General features: G+C 38.3%; 2 protein-coding genes across 12 annotated transcripts in view; one reads left to right on the top strand and one right to left on the bottom strand.

The window, feature by feature from the left end:
* LOC120421730 (alpha-catulin) overlaps window positions 1-27293 on the bottom strand; it is a 309434-nt gene that overhangs the window by 138258 nt on the left and 143883 nt on the right. For all 10 annotated transcript variants that reach the window (XR_005606013.2, XR_008212206.1, XM_039584986.2 and 7 more), the window contains one exon: window positions 7679-7874. Coding sequence is in view for 8 of the 10 variants with exons in the window: in XM_039584986.2 (XP_039440920.1) it covers window positions 7679-7874 (196 nt within the window). In the remaining 2 variants the exon portion in view is untranslated. The remainder of the gene's footprint in view (window positions 1-7678; window positions 7875-27293) is intronic.
* LOC120421731 (fibrinogen-like protein A) lies at window positions 25632-26920 on the top strand. Of its 2 annotated transcripts, XM_039584993.2 has the most exons (5): window positions 25632-25807; window positions 25873-25914; window positions 25971-26066; window positions 26129-26761; window positions 26818-26920. In XM_039584993.2, exons 1-5 carry the CDS (start codon window positions 25680-25682, stop codon window positions 26909-26911), a joined length of 993 nt encoding a protein of 330 aa, XP_039440927.1. In that variant the 5' UTR covers window positions 25632-25679; the 3' UTR covers window positions 26912-26920. The 2 variants fall into 2 exon arrangements, with proteins under 2 accessions (XP_039440927.1, XP_052564574.1); XM_052708614.1 differs by lacking the exon at window positions 26818-26920 and having other exon boundaries at window positions 26129-26765.

The following is a 27293-nucleotide window of genomic DNA, read 5'->3' as shown; positions in this document are numbered from 1 at the left end:
AAGTCAGAAGTCAGCAGTCAGCAGTCAGCAGTCAGCAGTCAGCAGTCAGCAGTCAGCAGTCAGCAGTCAGCAGTCAGCAGTCAGCAGTCAGCAGTCAGCAGTCAGCAGTCAGCAGTCAGCAGTCAGCAGTCAGCAGTCAGCAGTCAGCAGTCAGCAGTCAGCAGTCAGCAGTCAGCAGTCAGCAGTCAGCAGTCAGCAGTCAGCAGTCAGCAGTCAGCAGTCAGCAGTCAGCAGTCAGCAGTCAGCAGCCAGCAGTCAGCAGTCAGCAGTCAGAAGTCAGAAGTCAGAAGTCAGAAATCAGAAGACAGAAGTCAGAAGTCAGAAGTCAGAAGTCAGAAGTCAGAAGTCAGAAGTCAGAAGTCAGAAGTCAGAAGTCAGAAGTCAGAAGTCAGAAGTCAGAAGTCAGAAGTCAGAAGTCAGAAGTCAGAAGTCAGAAGTCAGAAGTCAGAAGTCAGAAGTCAGAAGTCAGAAGTCAGAAGTCAGAAGTCAGAAGTCAGAAGTCAGAAGTCAGAAGTCAGAAGTCAGAAGTCAGAAGTCAGAAGTCAGAAGTCAGAAGTCAGAAGTCAGAAGTCAGAAGTCAGAAGTCAGAAGTCAGAAGTCAGAAGTCAGAAGTCAGAAGTCAGCAGTCAGCAGTCAGCAGTCAGCAGTCAGCAGTCAGCAGTCAGCAGTCAGCAGTCAGCAGTCAGCAGTCAGCAGTCAGCAGTCAGCAGTCAGCAGTCAGCAGTCAGCAGTCAGCAGTCAGCAGTCAGCAGTCAGCAGTCAGCAGTCAGCAGTCAGCAGTCAGCAGTCAGCAGTCAGCAGTCAGCAGTCAGCAGTCAGCAGTCAGCAGTCAGCAGTCAGCAGTCAGCAGTCAGCAGTCAGCAGTCAGCAGTCAGCAGCCAGCAGTCAGCAGTCAGCAGTCAGAAGTCAGAAGTCAGAAGTCAGAAGTCAGAAGTCAGAAGTCAGAAGTCAGAAGTCAGAAGTCAGAAGTCAGAAGTCAGAAGTCAGAAGTCAGAAGTCAGAAGTCAGAAGTCAGAAGTCAGCAGTCAGAAGTCAGAAGTCAGAAGTCAGAAGTCAGAAGTCAGAAGTCAGAAGTCAGCAGTCAGAAGTCAGAAGTCAGAAGTCAGAAGTCAGAAGTCAGAAGTCAGCAGTCAGCAGTCAGCAGTCAGCAGTCAGCAGTCAGCAGTCAGCAGTCAGCAGTCAGCAGTCAGCAGTCAGCAGTCAGCAGTCAGCAGTCAGCAGTCAGCAGTCAGCAGTCAGCAGTCAGCAGTCAGCAGTCAGCAGTCAGCAGTCAGCAGTCAGCAGTCAGCAGTCAGCAGTCAGCAGTCAGCAGTCAGCAGTCAGCAGTCAGCAGTCAGCAGTCAGCAGTCAGCAGCCAGCAGTCAGCAGTCAGCAGTCAGAAGTCAGAAGTCAGAAGTCAGAAATCAGAAGACAGAAGTCAGAAGTCAGAAGTCAGAAGTCAGAAGTCAGAAGTCAGAAGTCAGAAGTCAGAAGTCAGAAGTCAGAAGTCAGAAGTCAGAAGTCAGAAGTCAGAAGTCAGAAGTCAGAAGTCAGAAGTCAGAAGTCAGAAGTCAGAAGTCAGAAGTCAGAAGTCAGAAGTCAGAAGTCAGAAGTCAGAAGTCAGAAGTCAGAAGTCAGAAGTCAGAAGTCAGAAGTCAGAAGTCAGAAGTCAGAAGTCAGAAGTCAGAAGTCAGAAGTCAGAAGTCAGAAGTCAGAAGTCAGAAGTCAGAAGTCAGAAGTCAGAAGTCAGAAGTCAGAAGTCAGAAGTCAGAAGTCAGAAGTCAGAAGTCAGAAGTCAGAAGTCAGAAGTCAGAAGTCAGAAGTCAGAAGTCAGAAGTCAGAAGTCAGAAGTCAGAAGTCAGAAGTCAGAAGTCAGAAGTCAGAAGTCAGAAGTCAGAAGTCAGAAGTCAGAAGTCAGAAGTCAGAAGTCAGCAGTCAGAAGTCAGAAGTCAGAAGTCAGAAGTCAGAAGTCAGCAGTCAGCAGTCAGCAGTCAGCAGTCAGCAGTCAGCAGTCAGCAGTCAGCAGTCAGCAGTCAGCAGTCAGCAGTCAGCAGTCAGCAGTCAGCAGTCAGCAGTCAGCAGTCAGCAGTCAGCAGTCAGCAGTCAGCAGTCAGCAGTCAGCAGTCAGCAGTCAGCAGTCAGCAGTCAGCAGTCAGCAGTCAGCAGTCAGCAGTCAGCAGTCAGCAGTCAGCAGTCAGCAGTCAGCAGTCAGCAGTCAGAAGTCAGAAGTCAGAAGTCAGAAGTCAGAAGTCAGAAGTCAGAAGTCAGAAGTCAGAAGTCAGAAGTCAGAAGTCAGAAGTCAGAAGTCAGAAGTCAGAAGTCAGAAGTCAGAAGTCAGCAGTCAGAAGTCAGAAGTCAGAAGTCAGAAGTCAGAAGTCAGAAGTCAGAAGTCAGCAGTCAGAAGTCAGAAGTCAGAAGTCAGAAGTCAGAAGTCAGAAGTCAGCAGTCAGCAGTCAGCAGTCAGCAGTCAGCAGTCAGCAGTCAGCAGTCAGCAGTCAGCAGTCAGCAGTCAGCAGTCAGCAGTCAGCAGTCAGCAGTCAGCAGTCAGCAGTCAGCAGTCAGCAGTCAGCAGTCAGCAGTCAGCAGTCAGCAGTCAGCAGTCAGCAGTCAGCAGTCAGCAGTCAGCAGTCAGCAGTCAGCAGTCAGCAGTCAGCAGTCAGCAGTCAGCAGCCAGCAGTCAGCAGTCAGCAGTCAGAAGTCAGAAGTCAGAAGTCAGAAATCAGAAGACAGAAGTCAGAAGTCAGAAGTCAGAAGTCAGAAGTCAGAAGTCAGAAGTCAGAAGTCAGAAGTCAGAAGTCAGAAGTCAGAAGTCAGAAGTCAGAAGTCAGAAGTCAGAAGTCAGAAGTCAGAAGTCAGAAGTCAGAAGTCAGAAGTCAGAAGTCAGAAGTCAGAAGTCAGAAGTCAGAAGTCAGAAGTCAGAAGTCAGAAGTCAGAAGTCAGAAGTCAGAAGTCAGAAGTCAGAAGTCAGAAGTCAGAAGTCAGAAGTCAGAAGTCAGAAGTCAGAAGTCAGAAGTCAGAAGTCAGAAGTCAGAAGTCAGAAGTCAGAAGTCAGAAGTCAGAAGTCAGAAGTCAGAAGTCAGAAGTCAGAAGTCAGAAGTCAGAAGTCAGAAGTCAGAAGTCAGAAGTCAGAAGTCAGAAGTCAGCAGTCAGCAGTCAGCAGTCAGCAGTCAGCAGTCAGCAGTCAGCAGTCAGCAGTCAGCAGTCAGCAGTCAGCAGTCAGCAGTCAGCAGTCAGCAGTCAGCAGTCAGCAGTCAGCAGTCAGCAGTCAGCAGTCAGCAGTCAGCAGTCAGCAGTCAGCAGTCAGCAGTCAGCAGTCAGCAGTCAGCAGTCAGCAGTCAGCAGTCAGCAGTCAGCAGTCAGCAGTCAGCAGTCAGCAGTCAGCAGTCAGCAGTCAGCAGTCAGAAGTCAGAAGTCAGCAGTCAGAAGGCAGAAGTCAGAAATCAGAAGTCAGAAGTCAGAAGTCAGAAGTCAGAAGTCAGAAGTCAGAAGTCAGAAGTCAGAAGTCAGAAGTCAGAAGTCAGAAGTCAGAAGTCAGAAGTCAGAAGTCAGAAGTCAGAAGTCAGAAGTCAGAAGTCAGAAGTCAGAAGTCAGAAGTCAGAAGTCAGAAGTCAGAAGTCAGAAGTCAGAAGTCAGAAGTCAGAAGTCAGAAGTCAGAAGTCAGAAGTCAGAAGTCAGAAGTCAGAAGTCAGAAGTCAGAAGTCAGAAGTCAGAAGTCAGAAGTCAGAAGTCAGAAGTCAGAAGTCAGAAGTCAGAAGTCAGAAGTCAGAAGTCAGAAGTCAGAAGTCAGAAGTCAGAAGTCAGAAGTCAGAAGTCAGAAGTCAGAAGTCAGAAGTCAGAAGTCAGAAGTCAGAAGTCAGAAGTCAGAAGTCAGAAGTCAGAAGTCAGCAGTCAGCAGTCAGCAGTCAGCAGTCAGCAGTCAGCAGTCAGCAGTCAGCAGTCAGCAGTCAGCAGTCAGCAGTCAGCAGTCAGCAGTCAGCAGTCAGCAGTCAGCAGTCAGCAGTCAGCAGTCAGCAGTCAGCAGTCAGCAGTCAGCAGTCAGCAGTCAGCAGTCAGCAGTCAGCAGTCAGCAGTCAGCAGTCAGCAGTCAGAAGTCAGAAGTCAGAAGGCAGAAGTCAGAAATCAGAAGACAGAAGTCAGAAGTCAGAAGTCAGAAGTCAGAAGTCAGAAGTCAGAAGTCAGAAGTCAGAAGTCAGAAGTCAGAAGTCAGAAGTCAGAAGTCAGAAGTCAGAAGTCAGAAGTCAGAAGTCAGAAGTCAGAAGTCAGAAGTCAGAAGTCAGAAGTCAGAAGTCAGAAGTCAGAAGTCAGAAGTCAGAAGTCAGAAGTCAGAAGTCAGAAGTCAGAAGTCAGAAGTCAGAAGTCAGAAGTCAGAAGTCAGAAGTCAGAAGTCAGAAGTCAGAAGTCAGAAGTCAGAAGTCAGAAGTCAGAAGTCAGAAGTCAGAAGTCAGAAGTCAGAAGTCAGAAGTCAGAAGTCAGAAGTCAGAAGTCAGAAGTCAGAAGTCAGAAGTCAGAGGTCAGAAGTCAGAAGTCAGAAGTCAGAAGTCAGAAGTCAGAAGTCAGCAGTCAGCAGTCAGCAGTCAGCAGTCAGCAGTCAGCAGTCAGCAGTCAGCAGTCAGCAGTCAGCAGTCAGCAGTCAGCAGTCAGCAGTCAGCAGTCAGCAGTCAGCAGTCAGCAGTCAGCAGTCAGCAGTCAGCAGTCAGCAGTCAGCAGTCAGCAGTCAGCAGTCAGCAGTCAGCAGTCAGCAGTCAGCAGTCAGCAGTCAGCAGTCAGCAGTCAGCAGTCAGCAGTCAGCAGTCAGCAGTCAGCAGTCAGAAGTCAGAAGTCAGAAGGCAGAAGTCAGAAATCAGAAGACAGAAGTCAGAAGTCAGAAGTCAGAAGTCAGAAGTCAGAAGTCAGAAGTCAGAAGTCAGAAGTCAGAAGTCAGAAGTCAGAAGTCAGAAGTCAGAAGTCAGAAGTCAGAAGTCAGAAGTCAGAAGTCAGAAGTCAGAAGTCAGAAGTCAGAAGTCAGAAGTCAGAAGTCAGAAGTCAGAAGTCAGAAGTCAGAAGTCAGAAGTCAGAAGTCAGAAGTCAGAAGTCAGAAGTCAGAAGTCAGAAGTCAGAAGTCAGAAGTCAGAAGTCAGAAGTCAGAAGTCAGAAGTCAGAAGTCAGAAGTCAGAAGTCAGAAGTCAGAAGTCAGAAGTCAGAAGTCAGAAGTCAGAAGTCAGAAGTCAGAAGTCAGAAGTCAGAAGTCAGAAGTCAGAAGTCAGAAGTCAGAAGTCAGAAGTCAGAAGTCAGAAGTCAGAAGTCAGAAGTCAGAAGTCAGAAGTCAGAAGTCAGAAGTCAGAAGTCAGAAGTCAGAAGTCAGAAGTCAGAAGTCAGAAGTCAGAAGTCAGAAGTCAGAAGTCAGAAGTCAGAAGTCAGAAGTCAGAAGTCAGAAGTCAGAAGTCAGAAGTCAGAAGTCAGAAGTCAGAAGTCAGAAGTCAGAAGTCAGAAGTCAGCAGTCAGAAGTCAGAAGTCAGAAGTCAGAAGTCAGAAGTCAGAAGTCAGAAGTCAGAAGTCAGAAGTCAGAAGTCAGAAGTCAGAAGTCAGAAGTCAGAAGTCAGAAGTCAGAAGTCAGAAGTCAGAAGTCAGAAGTCAGAAGTCAGAAGTCAGAAGTCAGAAGTCAGAAGTCAGCAGTCAGCAGTCAGCAGTCAGCAGTCAGCAGTCAGCAGTCAGCAGTCAGCAGTCAGCAGTCAGCAGTCAGCAGTCAGCAGTCAGCAGTCAGCAGTCAGCAGTCAGCAGTCAGCAGTCAGCAGTCAGCAGTCAGCAGTCAGCAGTCAGCAGTCAGCAGTCAGCAGTCAGCAGCCAGCAGTCAGCAGTCAGAAGTCAGAAGTCAGAAGTCAGAAGTCAGAAGTCAGAAATCAGAAGACAGAAGTCAGAAGTCAGAAGTCAGAAGTCAGAAGTCAGAAGTCAGAAGTCAGAAGTCAGAAGTCAGAAGTCAGAAGTCAGAAGTCAGAAGTCAGAAGTCAGAAGTCAGAAGTCAGAAGTCAGAAGTCAGAAGTCAGAAGTCAGAAGTCAGAAGTCAGAAGTCAGAAGTCAGAAGTCAGAAGTCAGAAGTCAGAAGTCAGAAGTCAGAAGTCAGAAGTCAGAAGTCAGAAGTCAGAAGTCAGAAGTCAGAAGTCAGAAGTCAGAAGTCAGAAGTCAGAAGTCAGAAGTCAGAAGTCAGAAGTCAGAAGTCAGAAGTCAGAAGTCAGAAGTCAGAAGTCAGAAGTCAGAAGTCAGAAGTCAGAAGTCAGAAGTCAGAAGTCAGAAGTCAGAAGTCAGAAGTCAGAAGTCAGAAGTCAGAAGTCAGAAGTCAGAAGTCAGAAGTCAGAAGTCAGAAGTCAGAAGTCAGCAGTCAGCAGTCAGCAGTCAGCAGTCAGCAGTCAGCAGTCAGCAGTCAGCAGTCAGCAGTCAGCAGTCAGCAGTCAGCAGTCAGCAGTCAGCAGTCAGCAGTCAGCAGTCAGCAGTCAGCAGTCAGCAGTCAGCAGTCAGCAGTCAGCAGTCAGCAGTCAGCAGTCAGAAGTCAGAAGTCAGAAGTCAGAAGGCAGAAGTCAGAAGTCAGAAGGCAGAAGTCAGAAATCAGAAGACAGAAGTCAGAAGTCAGAAGTCAGAAGTCAGAAGTCAGAAGTCAGAAGTCAGAAGTCAGAAGTCAGAAGTCAGAAGTCAGAAGTCAGAAGTCAGAAGTCAGAAGTCAGAAGTCAGAAGTCAGAAGTCAGAAGTCAGAAGTCAGAAGTCAGAAGTCAGAAGTCAGAAGTCAGAAGTCAGAAGTCAGAAGTCAGAAGTCAGAAGTCAGAAGTCAGAAGTCAGAAGTCAGAAGTCAGAAGTCAGAAGTCAGAAGTCAGAAGTCAGAAGTCAGAAGTCAGAAGTCAGAAGTCAGAAGTCAGAAGTCAGAAGTCAGAAGTCAGAAGTCAGAAGTCAGAAGTCAGAAGTCAGAAGTCAGCAGTCAGAAGTCAGAAGTCAGAAGTCAGAAGTCAGAAGTCAGCAGTCAGCAGTCAGCAGTCAGCAGTCAGCAGTCAGCAGTCAGCAGTCAGCAGTCAGCAGTCAGCAGTCAGCAGTCAGCAGTCAGCAGTCAGCAGTCAGCAGTCAGCAGTCAGCAGTCAGCAGTCAGAAGTCAGAAGTCAGAAGTCAGAAGGCAGAAGTCAGAAATCAGAAGACAGAAGTCAGAAGTCAGAAGTCAGAAGTCAGAAGTCAGAAGTCAGAAGTCAGAAGTCAGAAGTCAGAAGTCAGAAGTCAGAAGTCAGAAGTCAGAAGTCAGAAGTCAGAAGTCAGAAGTCAGAAGTCAGAAGTCAGAAGTCAGAAGTCAGACCCTGACTGTGACTTTTTCACAGTGTCCAGAACTGCATCAACGCGTGACAATGTATTTCACTGATGGTGCATAATGGGTAAGTTTTACATTGTCCCCAATGGAAAGTGGATTTCGTGACGCTCTACGGCGGAAAGCAGTGATTACTATTAGTCTGTTACGTGACCATGTTGTGCACATATCCTGTGGTTATATTAGAAGTTTGTGATATTTTCAAAAGGTATACACCAAATGATTGACTAGAAGCTATTGCATGAATGTTGAAGTTTCACATGAAATTGTAGGAATAATCAATGTTCAATTTAAGCGGATTAGAAGTAATCCTGAATTACAAAAATCTCTTTCAACCTTGAAAATCCCGCCTGTGAAAAAAAAAACAGTTCCTCTTGATCAACTCACCAGCTGCTCGTGCCTCCTTGCAGGCATCGTACATGTCCTGCTTGATTTCTGGATTGTCATCTGCGATTGTCTCGCCCACCGTCACGAACCGCTCCACGGCCAGGTTCACCGCCTGCCCGACCCGCCCGATGGCCCGCAGCGTCCGCTCCGACGTGTGCTGGTGCGCCTCGGACCGGTGCTGGACCAGGTTGGAAATCTGCATTTTGAGGGAGGGGGGAGAAAACAAAGTCATGATGAGACTCGGAGGCATCAAACGAGAACGGAGATGATGATGATGATGCTGATGGGATCAAATTTTTAACGAGATCTGCAAAGTTGATAAATTAGTTTCCAATTTCGACGGAAAATTCGATTGGTTCGTCGTTCCGGTGTTTGAGCTGGGACGGTAGCTTGATTGCACTGAAAATCTGGCAGTCTTCATTTGGCAAATTATTATTAGGCCGGCAGTGAAATTATGAGAAAGTATAGTTTGTATCAGACTTGAATTATGAAGCTTTAAAATATAAAAATTGTTCAAATTCTAATCAATCCAAGCTTTAGTTTTCACCGCCAAGATAACAACAAAATTGAAGACAACAATAGAACACGACACCAAAGATCAAAGTTCAGCTCAATTTTGCTCCGATGCAAACAGAAGAGTTCTGAGAAAAGTCGGTGTAAAACTCAACAAACATGCTCCCAGCGACCTTCGCCCAAGTCAAGTCTCGAGTCAAGTTCTGATCGAATCGGGCTTTGCGGAATCGAGCGAGGGGTTTGTTATCGAGTTGTTGCCTTTATACATTTAAATATCAAAGGGGGGTCGTTAAAGGCGAACCTCCTAACGAGATTTCACTTTCGACAATTTGGGGCTTTGGGAAGGTGCGGGGAAAAGCTACATGCACACAATTTCTGGAATATTCTCATTTTTTTTCTTTTGTGAAGAGTAGTGGTGGCAACAATGTTGAGGAAAATTAAATTGTTATGAGATGAAGGTGATTGTGTTCAAAGGGATCGAACGAAGTTTTGAACGCAAATTGCTTTCTCTATTACACACTCACAAACTGACACACAAAACCAGTGTTTGGATTAACGAGTTTTCCTCGGGCAAAGGGTTCGAATTTGATCTACGCCAGGGCGTGTGTATGAACGAAAGATAAGCTTTGGAGAGATTATCATAATAAACAGCCATGCAATTTGCTAAAGTTTGCCTTCCAAAATGAGAAGGTTATCTGTGATAACTGGTTATAATCGGGGGAAATTATCTCATCAAGGGGTTCGATGTTGAAATTTCATGTAGTTTGACTCTTAAGCATGAGACAGTGACAGTCTGTTATTAACAGAATAAGAAAAAGTGTTTTGAAAACAAAATTTAGCGATAAAAAATGCGCATTTTCGTGACTTCGCAGTGCAAATAAGACAATGTTTAAACAAATTTAATCGATAGAAAAAAAAATCACGAAAATGTGAATTTTTATTTCTAAATTTAGTTAAAAAGCTTCAAGCCATTCTCAAGAAAATCGGACAATATCATGAAATTTAATAATTTATATTTTTTATTGGCTGAAACTTTTTTAACAGGCTTCTCTGTTCATACAAAAATGGATCGTAAATATTCGAAAATCTGTATTTTCTACGATATCTGAGCATCTGAGATTTTCTAATCGATAAGGTGCCTTGAGTAGGTAAACGGAAAAAATGTGATTTTTAATTATTTTTTTTTTTCACAAAGTTTCCCAAAATCCGTATTTTTTTTGTATGTTAAAGGAGACAAAAATCCGCATCTTTTAAACTATTCAGAAGTATGGACCAAAATTTTGCCGATGAGTTATGTTTTTTTTTAAATAGGGATTTTTGTAAAAATTTAAATCTTGTACTTAACATTTGTTGACCTCATTTTTTAATGTAAAATCGAATTTGTAATAGAAAAGTACTTTACATTTGTGTGTTTAAGTGCACCGTTTTCAAAATATAGCCATTCAAAGTTAAATCTTAGCCGAGAAATTCCGGTTTTTTAAATAGTGTTCATTTACGAAAAGTTATGAAAATTTCCTACAATTTCTGCTTTTCAGTCTTGCTCAAAAAACCCTCCATTTTCTAATGTCGCTATCTCAGCAATTAATGGGCCGATTTTCAATGTTTAAATATGAAACATTCGTGGAATTTTCGAATTTTTTTGACAATATTTTAGTTTTTTAATCAAGACTAACATTTTGAAAGGGCGTATTTTGGAATTTTTGGCCCTTTCATTTCAAATTTCAACAATAAAAAAAACGGATTTTGGGAATTGATTTTTTCTGAAAAAAATATTAAGTAAAAAATCACAATTTTTTGTATTTATGAAACTATTTTTTTCTGAATAGTCTTCATCAATACCTACAACTTTGCCGAAGACACCAAATATATCTAAACATTCCTTGAAACGTCACAGATTTTCGAATATTTACGTACCGTTTTTGAATAAACAGCTCTCAAAATTGTATGGAGATTTATATTGGTGAACCAATGACACAAAATTACTTCTTTGGTCACAGGGAAGGTCATAGGGAAGTTTGACCTAAATCAAAAAATACAAGTAAAATCCAATTCCGGGTTTGGAGGAGATTTTTTCAAAAATGTACTTCACAAAGCAAAAAATAAAATTAAAAAATTCTCGAAATAATTCACTGTTGTTAAGTTATCTAAGCGTTGATTAAAGCTTGAAAAAACTTTACTTATGATTATTAAATGGTGTAAGTCCAATTTAAATAAAAATCAGGTAGCTCATAATGTTCTCTGAATTTTCCATTTTTCCTCCGTTGCTGAAACATAACAATGCAACAAAATCATCAACGTGAGAAAAATTAATTAATGTTTCAACTGGCGATAGCTTGATAACTATCGGTTTTTTTTAATCAAAGGGGTTTAATAAAATAATAATATTTTAAAATTTTCATGTCATTCGAAAAATAAATAATTTCAAAACCAGAAAATGAAATATAATTTCAAATCCTGAGCCTGAATTGAGCGAAAATTTATTAACTATGAAAACTAATACATTTGAATGTTTTCTTAAATTTTTGTTTGCATTTTTGTTCATTTTTGATATTTTAAGCAATGCATTGGAGGGATTTCATAAACTATGACAACTGCACGAAAAATAAACAAAGTAATTTATAAACAATTTATATGTACTAAAAAGTGTGGAAAAATATACATTCAATAGTTTTCAATGAATTTCTTAAAAATATTGAAGTTTATTATAAAATATATTTTTGCTCCCTAATTTCTTGACTCATTTTTTTATATTATAAAAATATTTGCAGTGATTTTTATTTTCAGTTTGAATAATTTGTTTTCAAGCTTATTTATAACAAAATTTTATCACTATAAAGTTGTTTAGAAAAGTGACAGTATTTCTTACTTATTAATTTATTAAAAATCAATTTTAATCGAGTTCCTCAAAATTTAAAACTTAAATGCTAAGTAAATACAGTAAAGACTGTAAGATTTTTAAATAAAGTGTCTTTTTGTTAATTTTTAGACAACAATCCAATTTTTTTTAAAATATATTAGCATAGCATAGCATAGCATAACGGGTCTGCACCACGCTGTAGGGGGTGCCACAATGGTCAATTCAATATTCTTAGACAATTTGATTGCTGCTCGGTACATCCAAAAATATCTAAGAACGTAAATTTCCACACTGTGCTCCAAGGCTACGCCCATACAGTCCCGTGGGGATTTGGGAGGGGATGTTTTTGTTGTTCACTAGTGGCAAAAGTGCAGGGAACCCATGCGACTTTTAAAAGTGAACGGAATATTTTTGGGAGGTTCGGAATGGGGGTTAGTGGAATTTCATCGGGCCGATGAAAATGGTTGAATTCGTGTTGTATTAAATGATTTGGATGTTTGTAAGTGTAAATGTGAGTCTGTAGTGTATTATCTAATTAGCATATAGTTTTGTAATAATAATAAATAATAAATGTAATAAATATAGTAAATAGAATAAATATAATAAATATAATAAATATGATAAATATAATAAATATAGTCAATAGAATAAATATGGGTAATTCTCTACCAACTCACACGACATCGGGAAAAGTTGCCCCGACCCCTCTTCGATTTGCGTGAAATTTTATCCTAAGGGGTAACTTTTGTCCCTGATCACGAATCCGAGGTCCGTTTTTTGATATCTCGTGACGGAGGGGCGGTACGACCCCTTTCATTTTTGAACATGCGAAAAAAGAGGTGTTTTTCAATAATTTGCAGCCTGAAACGGTGATGAGATAGAAATTTGGTGTCAGAGGGACTTTTATGTAAAATTAGACGCTCGATTTGATGACGTACTCAGAATTCCGAAAAAACGTATTTTTCATCGAAAAAAACACTAAAAAAGTTTTAAAAACTCTCCCATTTTCCGTTACTCGACTGTAAAAATTTTTGGAACATGTCATTTTATGGGAAATTCAATATACTTTTCGAATCTACATTGACCCAGAAGGGTCATTTTTTCATTTAGAACAAAATTTTTCATTTTAAAATTTCGTGTTTTTTCTAACTTTGCAGGGTTATTTTTTAGAGTGTAACAATGTTCTACAAAGTTGTAGACCAGACAATTACAAAAAATTTGATATATAGACATAAGGGGTTTGCTTATAAACATCACGAGTTATCGCGATTTTACGAAAAAAAAGTTTTGAAAAAGTTACTTTTTGCGTTTCTCTTTGTTTCGTCGTCCGTGTCTGTCGCGGGTGACCATGAAGGCCATGATCGATGACGACCAACTTTTTCAAAACTTTTTTTTCGTAAAATCGCGATAACTCGTGATGTTTGTAAGAAAACCCCTTATGTTTACATATCAAAATTTTTGTAATTGTCTGCTCTACAACTTTGTAGAACATTGTTACACTCTAAAAAATAACCCTGCAAAGTTAGAAAAAACACGAAATTTTAAAATGAAAAATTTTGTTCTAAATGAAAAAATGACCCTTCTGGGTCAATGTAGATTCGAAAAGTACATTAAATTTCCCATAAAATGACATTGTTAACGCCCAGTTAACCAAATTTGACGATTAGTAGAAAAACACTTCCAGACAACACTGTAGATTATGTAACCCCACACACACAATCTCAGTAGCCCTTCGTGTACCTTTATGTTCAATGTTTGTAGTCGTTTCAGGACACGAATAGGTTTGTCTTTGTAAAGTTTGTAGACATCCCGGTCGCATTTAACTTGACTATCTAGGATCGACTAGAATCAAGAACCACAAGACACTTCTGACCAGATGGTCGACCGGGACAGTCACCCCTCCTCAGGGGCAAGTTAAGTAGAGCAATAAAACCATATTTGTAACCGCCAATCGGTACCTTTTTGTGCAATAAAGTTCATCCCCTAGTTATCGCGACTTTTCTGTAACTTACCGGATCACTAAGTTTCACCCCCGACACACAGGACCACATCCGCTACGATGTGCGTTAACATTTTGGTCCGATCGAACCGGATTGTGTGTCGGGAACCGCAAAGTCGAAGAAAAGTTCCGTCGGTTAAGTAAGTTCGCGATGGCGCCGTGTAAAACCCGTTCAAAATGCAAATGGCCCGAGCGCCATTCCTGCCGCCGCAGTACCGTACCTAAACGGAGAAGTCCCGTCCACTTCTCACCTGCAAAAGAAGATTGCTGTAACGCAAACCGTCGTGCAAAGATGAAAGAACTTCCCGAGTGCGCATCCAAAATCCCGCGTCGAAAAGTGCATCAGAAGTCCATCGGAAGGATTCGCCATCTTCCGACGTCATCAAGATTTCCGTCCAGATCTCCGCCATTCTCACGTCGGCTACAGCATGGCCGATCCCGGAGCACTCGGCGACACAAAGACGCACGATTTCGCCATCGTGATATGGCCACTAACCCGGAAAACACCGTGAACTTGACCGCGAAACAATCCGTGCGTGCAAAAAACCGAAACAAAAACTCTCCAATTTTTTTAAAAAATATATTTTACATTTTTACGAAATGGATAATTTTGTTTTCTTGCGCCATTTTTCAGTTTTATATTATTTTCAGAAGCTCTTAACTTTTCAGCAAAAAATCCTAAAAATATGGTGTCTTGGAAAAAGTTGTTCTATGTTAAATGAAGGTCCTGCAACATTGTTTTTCTGAAGCAAACATAAAAATTTATCTAAAATTTTGACACTCAATTATTTTTTTTGAATATTTCATGAACAGCCTTAAGGGCCGGTTATAGAACTATTTTGAAAAGCCTCCACGGGCCGGATGAAATGGCTTTACGGGCCGGGCGTTGGGCAGGGCCTGAGAATAAATAATAATACTTTAGTTTAAAGTGTCATCTTGAACCTGTACTTAAAAATTTTGAACTCAAATAATTTGAATTCGCATGTAACGCCTCTTCTACCGCACTTGATCCTTTCCATCACCTTCTGCAAAAGCTGATTTGTCGCGGGGGCTTTGTCCGTTCTAATCCCTTTTCTATTGTCCTCATGGAAGGAAGCCTCTGTAGATAAACCCGGGTTTCCAACCCTGGGAAAAACTATCGATTTTTCCCCTCTCTCTCTGTGTTTTCCAACGTCACCACAGTTCGTTAACTCGTCGCCAAGATTATCCCGTTACGAAAACTAATTAGTTTAATCTTTTTACCCACCTAAGCTCGCTTCTTCGAAAGTCAAACGACTGCCCCGCACCCCTCACTCAAGCCAAAGAGTGGTGATTCTCAAATTACTCACCCACCCCACCCCTCAACAGGAGCAAGAGCTTCTCACTGCGAGCTTTTCCAAAGGATTCAAAAATAGCACCTAAAACAATCGTCGCAATGGAACACGTTATCATTATGATGTTCGTCCTCTCCCTTCCTTTCGACACACTTTTTCCACCTGGTGGGAAACGGTGCACCCACTGAGACTGTTATCGTCATCATCACCGGATCTCGGTGGTCGGGAAAAGCCACCCACGATTCCCCCTGAGGGGGCCTAGCCAACGCAGCGGGACGCAACTCGACGACCAACTTTGTGTGCAATGTTTCGCTCCAGAAAATTTAGTATTTTTTTTTCTTTTCTTTCTTGGTTAAATGAAAAAAAAGATCCCTTCCTCGCATAAGGTAGATGGGGTTGGTTGATATTGTGCCAACTTTTTCCCATAATGAATTAAGGAGACGGCGAGATAGAAAAGTAAGCGGAGGTGCTTTGTGTTAATTCGACTTTTAATTTTCCTGAAGTGCTGCTGGAGCAGCACACCACCGTGGGTGGGTTGGTCCTGTGACGTGGAAAAATGTGAGAGTTCAGGGGGGGAAAAGAATGATTGAAAATGAGGATAGATTCATTGTTGAACATTTTTAATGCTTATTTTTTATTTAATTGTTTGAACTGAACTTCGTCGACTTCATCAAAGTTAAATGAGGTCTTCTCAACTCAAATTAAAACGAAACGATTTGTAATCGCTAGACTGTGCGAATCAACGCAACGAAAAAAAAGAGCTCAACCGCTATAAAGACAGGAAAAACCGTCCCAAAAGGTTCCGCCGCCGTCACCGGCGTGAAATTGCTAGCCAAGGATAATAAGCGCACCAAGGCAAGGTGTCCTCGACGTCACCAGAAAAAAAAGAAATGAAACGGAACTTGAAACGCAGTCCCACAAAAACACGCTGCAGGCACGAAAGCTCTAAAAATGGCACGATGGCTGACGTGGTCCGTGGGAAAATTTCACTCACTCCCTCAAGGGTGGGAAAATTCGCAAATGAGTCCTTGCTCGACTGGAGAAAAACGACCACTTCAGGGGGTGATGAGGAAAAACGGTGGAATTTAAGAAATATTAAAATTGAAAATGGAAAACGAGCGGAATAATTCCGATATCATCAGCGATTCAGCAATGGACGGGGATTGTTCTTTAGGGGATGGATTTTTTTTTTCTCCCTTGGGAACAAAATGTACTTTTGATGTGGCAAATTGTTTGTTGATTTGATTTGATTTGATGTGATAACCAACAGGGCCACAAGGATGACCTATGTAGCGGTTGCCTAGAATTACAGTGGCTCAGACTTAAAGGGAGCATCTTCAAATTACTGCCGTATGAAGGGCCAAAAGGGGGTGGTTGGACGCGAACGAGCAAAATCACTCACGGTGTCCTCAGGGGAAGAGAATCTCCTTCCGACAGTAACCTCCAATAACTCCGAAAAAAGTCTGACAAAGCTGAAAAACAGGGCTCGCACCCTGTTGGGGGCCTAAAAGGGCGCGGCAGACAGCTGGAAACTGACAGAGGTCAATAGATGTAGTAATTAGACAATCCTTGAGAATTGTACAATTACTAAACTATTTCCCCCTTGTGACGTAGTTCTGGTCTTCCACTATCCACATCCAGTCTCCGCCATTACAGCATACCGTCCACTGCCCTGATGCTCCCTCCCCGATCCCCGGCTTTGATTCTAACTACTGAAAAAAGGAAAATCATAGTTGAGAAAAGGTCAATGCGGATGGAGAGCAAATCGAGCTCAGTATCCCCTCACAAAGACTGGTAGTAAGTGTGAAAAAAGCAATGAAAAATGTAAAGAAAGTAAGAAGAAAAATGAAAAAATAGTATGTCAATGCGGATGGATCGATGATCCCCTCACAAGGACATAAAAGAGACAGATGGTAGGGAGAGCAAAAGAAGAACAGAATATCAGGGTAAGAAATAGTCAATGCAGATGGAGAGCAAATAGAGCTCTGTGTCCTTCCACAAGTTAAACACTTTAAATACTTAAAATACTTTAACAACCATAAATACTATTAATAAGTTCAATACTTCAAATACTTTTAATGCTTTAAATACTTGAAATACTTAAAAAAATTAAATACTTTCAATACATAAAAAAACTTTAAAAACTTTAAATACTTCAAATACATTGAATACTTGAAATATTTAAAATACTTTAAATACTTTGAAAACTTCACTTGAATATTTGAAATACTTGAAATACATTAAAAACTTTAAATATTTTAAAAACTATAAATACTTTGAAAACTTTGAATACTTTAAAAACTTTAAATACTTTAGAGCTTCAAATAATTGAAAAACTTTAAATACTAAAAAAACTTTTAAAACTTCAAATACTACAAATACTTCAAATACTTTAAATACTTTAAATGCTTTAAATACTTTAAATGCTTTAAATGTTTTAAATGCTTTAAATACTTTAAATACTTTAAATACTTTAAGTACTTTAAATACTTTAAATACTTTAAATACTTTAAATACTTTAAATACTTTAAATACTTTAAATACTTTAAATACTTTAAATACTTTAAATACTTTAAATACTTTAAATACTTTAAATACTTTAAATACTTTAAATACTTTAAATACTTTAAATACCTAAAGAACTAAATACTGGAAATACATTAAAAACTTTAAATACTTTTAAAACTTTAAATACTCTAAATACTTTAAATGCTTCAAATACTTTAATTTCTTTAAATACTTGAAATGGTATAAAAACTTTAAATACAATAAATACTTTGAATACTTTTAATTGGTATTTAATTTGAATACATATTTTTACTTTGAATACTCAGAATCCTTGAATTTCTTTGAATACATTCAATTCTCTATGGAAATACTTAAATTACTTTAAATACTTAAAAACTATAAATACACTATTTACTTTGGAAACTTTAAATACTAAGACTTAAGAGACAATACATATTTTAAGTACTTGAAATATTTCAGATAAATTAAATACTAATTTTTTGTTTAATATTTCAAAAACTTTAAATACTTTCAATACTTCTAATACCTTTCAATACTTCAAATAATTTGATTTTTTTTTACTTCAAATGCAAGGAAAAATGGAAGAACCGATGGAGAGGAAATTGAGCTCCATAACCTCTTAAAAACATCAATATAGAAAAATATTCAACTCACTACTTCAGTCATTTGAAATGTTTGTAACAACCCCTGTATCACCCATACTTCCTTTTTAAAATTTGAAATAACAAATTAATCAAAACGGCGATAGTAAATTGTTCAATTTCCCATTGATTTGAATAAGTTTTTTTATTCTGAACATTTTAACTCTGGATAAAAGTTGTTTTGATTCTCAGGTGTCGTAACAAAATATAAATAGACACGGTCATAATATTTCATGATACAAATTCTAAGCAGCTGAAACCATATCGTACAAAAGTTTTTCTTCCTTTTGATTTTATTTTATTCAAATTATAAAATCAGAAAAACAGAATTATTTTCCAATTTTTACCACAATTTAAACAAAGAATAACAAATTAATAATTTTATATTAAATTTGAAAAAATATATCATGTGAAATTTTTGCACAGTGCAGAAAATTTTTATTGAACAAAAATCAATCAAAACAGTGTGGATTTTAAAAAAGTCAAGAATGCCATGAAATTCTTAACTTTGACAAAATAAAAAAGATGTCGATGCCTTGACAAATATGAAGAAATATAAAATATGTTAAATAAAAACAAAAATGGAACTTCCTCACCGGGATTCTGCAATTCTGCTGTACATCCGCAAACTTATTCCGTTGCAGTCAATCCGTCTAACAGCTTCCGACTGCGTCAGGGACTCCAACGCCATCGCCATCGGACTCTTAACCGATAGCCATCTCCTTTCAAACTTCCCGAGGTCACAACTCTCTTCGAACACTTCCAAGTCTCTTTGATCCAAATGGCACTCCGTAAAACACCAGGCATTTTCTTTTCAACTGCACCCTTTGAACCCGTTGAATTTTTCTTCGCAAAAAATCTTTTCTTTTGGAAACACTAATCCATTTGGTGGGGGACACTCCTCTTCTTCTTCGTAGAATTAACGGTACGCGGCGAACCACGGAACAGAACTTAACCGACGACTTTTAATAATTTAAACTTTTTCAATTTTTACTGAAAAATATTTTTTCACCAAAAATGACGCGAGAAAACATTTTCACGACCTTCCTGTTGCGCGACCTACTTCGATCGATCTTTTTTTGTATCTTTTTTTTTTTTTTTGATGTGGCAAATTGTTTGTTCTGTCATTATTCATGCCATGTTGCGGAAGCAAACTTCCTAATTTGGCTGGTTGCGCGTTGAGGAGATGAAATTTCCATCTTTAGCATAATACCGCAAAGTATCGCCTTCAACCGCACACTGTCGAAGTGAGAAAAGGATAATTTTGAGCGAATTATTCATTGGAAAAGTTTTCCAATTCTCTTCCGGTGAAAACATTTGCAAAGTACTTGTGTTGAAAAAAAAATGATAATTTTATGCAGATAATTATAATTTTCTTGCCTATCACAATAATCCACTTTCCAGCTCCTCGCACCTGTCACTTTAATTCCGAAACATTTCTCATCGCGACGTTTTCCCCCGGATCATTAAGTGAAAAATCACTGACTGTTACATGTGATTACATAACAGCCAGCACCAAGCAGAAGGGGCAGCATCTCTGCAACGGGAGGAAAATCATCTACCGTTTCCAGCAAACCCGGAATCATACCGAAGCGTACTACTTCCGGAGTTTTCCTCTCACACTACGGGGTGTCTGGAATTGCTCGCTCGACAGATTGGGATGCCGTGTGGCACGAGCACTAAGAAGTATTCGATGAAAGCTCAGCCGGGGTAGTAGAAAGCACGTGGTGTTGACGAGGTTTTACATTGCATTGTGGAAATTTGCACTAGAGTGATATTATTTTAATAGAATGTCGTTGAGCGTTGAAAACTTTTCAGTGGATTAAGATATTTTGAAATGCAGAGAAAATAGAATCTTTTAAAAATGGGCTTTTTGATTTGGTGAGCTTTCTCTGATATCAAAAAAGATATTTTTAATAAGAAGTTCATTCAATAAATCCAAAGAATTTCGTCATATGCTATTGTCAAAAAGAAAAAAAAGTCTGAGTTTTTCTTTTGCATCAACCAATCAAACATTTTATCATTGTTCTGTGGCTTAAATATTTTACTTAAAAAAAAGATATAAAATATATAACTTAAAGTTAAAAAAAATCTCAGATTAGCTTTTGTAAACAAAGTTGATTTTCGATCGGTTTTCACTCATTTTACGAGAAAAATAACATCAACAATCTGTGAAATATTGCGTCTTTCGAATGCTCTCATTTCGTAACGACGTCGTAATTCAGGGTTAGGTTATCGAGAAAAGTGATGTTCGAGGCACGTTTAGAACTCTAACAAACAAACATTATTAATTTTTGACAAGTCAATTTGGACTTTAGGGTCAATAGTTACAGTAATTTTATGGTAAAAATGATGTTAATTTAAAACTAAAATAGCTCTTAAAAGCGCAAGTCAAATTCTAAGCGCCAAATTCTACACTACAAACGTTGAAAAAATCTCAGGGGTTTTTTTCTTGAAACTCGCGATATCTTCATTTATAAATGTCTAACTTTTAAGGGAAAAATGTATGGGGCCACCCTAACAAAATTTCCTTTCCTTCCTGATTCCTTTAATTTTAGAAAACAGTTTTTATACGGTTTACTGTTGATAAAATAAATGATTTTTATTTACCATCAAATTCAATTTTGAAAAGAATTTTTTTTTTCACAATAAATCTCTTCAAATTTAGAAAACATGTTAAGTTGTTTAAACTCGGAGTTTTTCTACCTTCAAAAGTAGTGGTTTTCCAAATTTATCGTTCCTTGACTTATTTTCAAGACCTTCATTCCCCATATCATAATCCTAGACTCAATGTTTATCATAAGATTGAAGTTTGCTCATCAAAAGGAAAAAAATATATATTAAAACATAAATTTTCAGTTTGTGAAATAAACTGAACAATGAAATGAACTGTTCCTGTTTGAATTGATGCTCATGGCTATAATACATAAAAATCCATTTTTTATTCATAAATATTTTATGCTAAATTTAACAAAATTGTACTGGAAGTAATCCTGAATGTTAACCGATCACATTTAAAAATATGGATAGAAGTTTTACCAGAGAGAAGGGGTTTTACGGTTCAAGTTTAAAAAATTATTAAATTCTTTAAAATTAAACAATTCACAACCGCTGCTCCATGAAGAATTCAAGGGTCTCGTGTTTGAAACAATGAAATATGGTGAAAAATTAAATCAATGTAGAAAAAGTATGTAGAAAGAGCTTAACTAGTCGAAGTGCAGATGAAAGATTTTTTTAGCGAAACGATTCATTTTATTTCATTTTATTTATTTCGTTGTATAAGGATTAGGGGAAATTCTCGTATGTTTGGCAGGTTAAGCACTCGCTCCTAACTCCGTCAAATTAGCTGATTTTTCACTTTTTAAAAAACTTAAATTGCTTGCTCACTTCTTATTGAGCTTTTTATCACTCGATTTCAGTTGACAACGCTTTTAATGGGCTGTAATTGAATGTCAAAGTGCTGATATGGCAACATTAGAGGCACGCTGGAATTAGATGCTGTTCCCCTACTTGTGTGATGTTACTATCCTAAGCTGAGATGTGGACTATCTTTCAACAGCTGATTAATTCAAAGTTTGCGGGTGCTTGAAGTGGCAGTGCGTGTCCGAATGGTTACGCTGTCCGCTTTGTAAGCGGATGATTCTGGGTTCGATTCCCATCTGCTCCAACCTTCCATCGGATGAGGAAGTAAAATGTCGGTCCCGGCCTTGGTGGTTAGGCCGTTATGTCATTCCAGGTGTAGGAGTCGTCTCCATGCCATAAGTACAAACAACACACCAAACCAAGCCTACTCCGGTGGAATCGCTGGCGACGGTTAGACTCGCAATCCGAAGGTCGTCAGTTCAAACACTGGGGTGGAAGGTTCCTTGGAGTAGAAAGAGGTTTGTGTGCTCTCCCCATTCAAGCCTTCGGACTCCTAGGTTCGATCAGAAACTTGCAATAGAGACCACAAAAGACCCGGGGGTCGTTAATGTGGATGGTTTGATTTTTTTGTTTTGATTGGGTGCTTGAAGAATCGAGTAAATCTACTGAAGAAAAAAGTTACAAAATAACCTTCGAAATAGCTATAAGCGAAAAGATGATATCAAAAATTTTATCATAAGATTTCCAAAATCCTAAATGCAATGGAATGTATTGATTTTTTTATGACAGTTTGATAATTTGATTCAATCATTTTAACTTAGGCTGTTGCAAATATTTATCATTGTTTTTGTCTCACCCTCCTTAAAGAACAATCCAAAAAAATAGGGTCAGTTACCTTTTGCGTTTCTCTTTGTTTCGTCGTCCGTGTCTGTCGCGATTGACCATGAACGGCCATGATCGACAACGACCAACTTTTACAAAAATTTTTTTTTTGTAAAATCGCGACAACTCGAGATTTAGGTATATAAGCAAACCCCTTATGTTTAAATATCAAATCGTTTATAATTGTCTGCTCTACAACTTTGTAGAACATTGTTACACTCTAAAATAACCCTAATGAAAAAATTTGCTCTGAATGACAAAATTACCCTTCTGGGTCAATGTAGATTCGAAGAGTACATTAAATTTCCCATAAAATGACATGTTCCAAAAGTTTTTACAGTCAAGTAACTGAAAATGGCAGAGTTTTTAAAACTTGTTAAATGTTTTTATTTTCGATGAAAAATACGTTTTTTCGGAATTCTAAGTACGCCATCAAATCGGGCGTCTAATTTTACATAAAAGTCCCTTGGACACAAAATTATTGAAAAACACCTCTTTTTTCGCATGTTCAAAAATGGAAGGGGTCGTACCGCCCCTCCGTCACGAGATATCAAAAAACGGACCTCGGATTCGTGATCAGGGACAAAAGTTACCCCTTAGGACAAAGTTTCACGCAAATCGAAGAGGGGTCGGGGCAACTTTTCCCGATTTCGTGTGAGTTGGTAGAGAATTACCCATATTTGATATGTTTTCAAGCTCAATAATAATAATTGGTGACAATCTAAACAAGGATGACAATTTTTAAATAACTTAAAAGAAATTAAAATTGTTTTTTTTTTATTTAAAAAAAGTTCAAATTTAAATTTTCAATGTCATTCAAATTAAATAAGTGTTTTATAAATAAATTTCTTCTATATATTTTAATATATGCCACAACTAGAAAAGCTAGCCAAATTTCTTTGAAAATATCTACAAAAACGAGAAGTGACAACAAAACAAGAGTTTTTTTTTTTTTTGAAAAAAAAGGTCCTGTAAGCTATTGTCCTTCATATTTAAAAAAAACAGTCAATGCAAAATTTTAGATAACTTTTGAATGTTTTATTTTATATAAAACATATTTTAATAATTCTCTTTAAGTTACTACCGTCAACTAGGGAAAATCAGGAATACAGGCTGAAAAGGTACAGGAGATTTCAGAGCAATACATTTGGAAATCGGTGTACTAAATTTTTTTTCTGTTCCTGTTTTAACCAAAGTTTTTCAAAACACGATGCAATTTTTTTTCTTAAATAGCTGTCTTATTTCGTTACTTGCCCCAAAATCTGGAGTTTGATGAAAAATAATTTAAGATGATAATTTTCAATTTTAATATCATAAATATAAATATGATAAATAGTCTTCAAAAATACGTAAAATTAAATAGAAAATATTTATTGCGCCAGGCATTTTGCGGATATATGACTAAATTATAATCAATTTTCCCTTATCATTCAAATTAAAGCTGATATATGCCGGATTCGGGAGCGAATGACCCATAGGGTTAAAGTTCCCCTAATAAAATCAACAACAACAACAACATTTGCCGAATACAAATTTTAATGCTTTAAAGTTCATATCGATTACTATGTATTTTACTGTTCATCTATTTCTACAACAAAATTAGAATTTTCAGACCAAAATTAGATTTTTTTCAATTTCGGGAATTCCCTGGACAATTTATGAAAATTCTCGGGATTCGGGAATTCCCGGTTTTGGAAAAATCCCGGGATTTTTGTCCCGGGAATTCCCGGGATGGACGCACTAAAACTTAGTATCTGCAAATGACCTATTTATTTATTGATTCCTTTAATTTTAGAAAACAGTTTTTATACGGTTTGCTGTAAATAATGTTAAAATGTTAAGTTGTTAAACGTCGGATTTTTACTACCTTTAAAAGTATTGGTTCTCAACATTTATCGTTCCTCCCTTGAATCAAGAAAAAAAATCAAATGTTATAATCTTAGACTCAATGTTTACCATAAGATTGAAGTTATTATAAAAAAAATTAAGACATAAATTTTCAGTTTGTGGAATAATTTGAACAATGAAATGAAATGAACTGTTCCTATTTGAATTAATGCTCATGGTTTTATAAAATGAAAACTCATTTTTTATTTATAAATATTGTATGCTAAATTGAACAAAATTGTACTGGGATTAATCTTGAATGTTAACCGATCACATTTAAAAACCCAGATATAAGTTTTACAATTCAAGTTTAAAAAATATTCAAATTCTTTAAAACTAAACAATTTGATCACATCCACTGCTCCATGCAAAATCCAAGGTTCTCGTATTTGAATCAATGAAATATGGAGGAAAAATTAAATAAATATTTTACAAAAGTAAGAATGACGTAAATCACAAAAACATTGAAAAAATCTACTTTTTAAAATGCGATATAAATACTACTTGAATTTTCAGTTTTTTTTTTCAAAAAACTGTTGATTTATAAAAAAATTACATTTTCAGTATTGATAAATCCTTCCCAATTCGCTACTTTTTAAAGAATGTTTCAGATATAGATTTTTTTAGGAAACGCGTTTAAAGGCATTGGATTTCTATTGGATCCTCATTAGGGTGGTCCAAATCCAAGCTTTCTCTGGGCTACCCCCTGAAATCAAAAATTGACCCATCACTAGGCTAAATGCCAAATTTGAGCTCATTTTGACCACGGGAACCCCTTCCTCTAATCGCTTGAAAAATCGTCCGTACACCATACTTTTAGGATTCTTTGCTGAAAAGTTATAAGCTTCCGAGAAGAACAGCTTTTGCGCAAAAAAAAAATGTAGAAGATATTTAATCATTTTAACTCTCCTCCCTTCAAGAACAATCCAAAAAATCAGGCTCAATACAAATGTTCATTCCAAAATCTTCCAAATCTTCAATGTTAACTTTAGCATGATTGACCTCAATTTAAAATATTTAGAATTATAGTAAATTTTCAATGTTCAGCATCGCAAAAAGTTTTTTTCCGCCTTTTTTTTTGAGACAAAAACTTTGAAAAATTTGTTTTTTATACCAAACATGTTTTTCGCCATTTTTCTGATTGTTAATTTATTCTCTGTACTAAAATTTAAAAAATCAAATTTATTAACAGAAAAATCTACTTCTCAAAGAACAAATAAGAGTAAAGATAAAGAACTGAATGTAAAGATCACCCTATTTCCACAAAGCAAGTTTTCCAGTAACTCACGTGCTTTTGGGGGTGCAATTGCAAATCTCCACCAAGTGCATCCCATACGTATGCAATTGGAAAATTTGCATTCGTGTCATCTGTGCTTTATGTTCGTGCCATTACTGTGACGTCGCAAACACAAAGCAAGTGACAGACGCTCACAACGTACGGGCTTAAAGGGCACTCCTTAACCTTTTGAGGGGTGGGGTCAAATTGTTGGAATTTTAACCTCTCAGGAATTTAATATTTCCCGGCTTAGACGTATGTTGATTGAAATGTTTTACGAGATTTCTAACCCGAGTTCAATGGGGTCACACCGGCTGTGACTCTCTCTCACACAGGTCGGGGGGTCGGTGCTATTCATTGGAATGTTACTGGCAAAGCTGGACCACCAAGTGGGTGGTTGGGGTTTGTCTGGGGGGCGTTTGAACCTGACGGTTTTTGTCTGTTATTGTGAAAGAGAAGATTTTCTAGAAATGCAATCAGATTAAAGTATAAATCGGTGTTTTTTAAAGTGTGACCTGTGGTTGAAATAGATAACGATTTCTCATTTCAAGTGCCCACTAAGTTGTTCTTGCTCATGAAACAGAAACTTCCGCTACCTACTCTAGATTGATTCTGATTGTGCACAATTACCTTATCAGTGCAAAACAAGTATAAAACGTCTCACAGTTTGGTCTTCACATGGCACAAGTTTTCTGATTTAAAACCAATAAGTTGTGATGGTTGAGGCGCCCTGAAGTCATCATGAGAACCATACCTTTGATATTACTTGTGAAATGTTTGCTGATAGTTTTGGCCGAAAGCTCAACCCAACAACAGGTGGAAAATGTGAAAAATGTTGGTTGCGATCGGCTGGAAAATTTTGAAGAAAGGTAACTTTTAAGTAAGGTAGAGAAAATTAACAACTTGCTAAGTAAACTTTGCATTCCTATTACAGATTTGCCAATTTAGCAGAGAGCATTGCAAGCAATTTTACTGCGTAAGTATTTTTATAAAATAAATTATGGTTATAAAATATGTCCTCATCAATCACAGATTATCAAATTCATTGAAAAAATTGGAAGCAACGTTCTTTAAAAATCAGAAGCTTTATAACAATCAATTTCATGATGTGAATGTAGATATTTCCAGGTAAGTTTGAATGTGGAATGTTTACACAAGTACTGTTATTAAATTGATCCGTCTTCCACCAGGCTTTCAGAACGAATTGCCAAGCTGGAGAAGCTCAACGAAACCTTGACGATGAGTCAAAAATCAAAGAACAAGGGGATTATCTCTGATGTACCGACGGTTTGCAACAATTCTAACCAGCATGGACCGATCATAACTTCCTGCAAGCAACCCTCAACATCCGGTGTGTTCCGGATGCAGAACCCAAACGTGCAAGTATTTTGCGAGATGGATTCCTTCAACGGTGGCTGGCTGGTGATTCAGCAACGAGTTGATCGTACCCTCGATTTTAACAGAAGCTGGGCCGAATACCGGGATGGATTCGGAACGGTCGGCATGGACGACAGTTTCTGGCTCAGCCTCGAGGCCGTCCATCAGATCACGGGCAGCGGATCGTGTGAGCTGGCTGTCGAAATGAAGGATGGAACAGGGCGCTATAAGTATGCACGATATTCTCAGTTTGGAGTGGCGGGAGAAGACGACAAGTACAGACTTGCGGTTGAAGGGTACTTGTGGTGGGAGGCCGGGCGGACTGGAGACATGTTCAGCCACCATAACGGCATGAAGTTCTCAACGTTTGATGATAATAACGATCCTGGTGATATTAAATGTGCGCAGAGATTTGGAGGATGGTGGTTTAAGCAGTGCTTTCTCTGGTAAGAAAGGTTATAGATCTCAAAAAATATCATTTAAGTAAGAGATTATTTTACAGCAACCTGAATTATCCAGGTGGAGGGACATGGCATCCCTTTACAAATGAAGAGTTTATACTTTCTTATACCAGAATGATGATCCGTTGCGAATAAATGATTGTTCCATTTTAAACAAATTTTTTTTTAACACATTTTTGTAGGTAATAAAGCTTTATTAAATAACAAAAAATACAAAAGTAACGTTTACAAACATTTCAAAGGAGCTTCAAGACTCGTGGAGCTAACTGACTAAAGTGAAATCCGGATATTGATGTTATGGTTTAAAGGTTCAGCTCGACGTCGTCGTGCTATCATGTCGCACCTGCCATTTTGACGTTCCGAGAAAAACGCGTTTGACCTTGAATAAACAAAAACGAAAGCACGCAATGTAAACAATAACAAACACGTTTTGTTTGGCTGACCAGTCTGTGCATTGTCCCAAAGTTTGGTTGAAGTTGGTTGCTGGAGTCACGAGTTATAATTAAAAATGTTTACG

Source organism: Culex pipiens, chromosome 2 (genome assembly GCF_016801865.2).
Source record: "Culex pipiens pallens isolate TS chromosome 2, TS_CPP_V2, whole genome shotgun sequence".
Classification (NCBI taxonomy): Eukaryota; Metazoa; Arthropoda; class Insecta; order Diptera; family Culicidae; genus Culex; species Culex pipiens.
Note: the sequence above shows the minus strand (reverse complement) of the source record. Positions and strands in the feature narration are given on the sequence as shown.

Excerpts from the sequence above, each read along its gene's own strand:
- LOC120421731 (XM_039584993.2), top strand. The coding sequence starts at position 25,680 with ATGAGAACCATACCTTTGATATTACTTGTGAAATGTTTGCTGATAGTT. Across the intron at positions 26,067-26,128 it reads GTGAATGTAGATATTTCCAG|GCTTTCAGAACGAATTGCCA; the intron begins GTAAGTTTGAAT and ends GTCTTCCACCAG. Across the intron at positions 26,762-26,817 it reads TTTAAGCAGTGCTTTCTCTG|CAACCTGAATTATCCAGGTG; the intron begins GTAAGAAAGGTT and ends ATTATTTTACAG.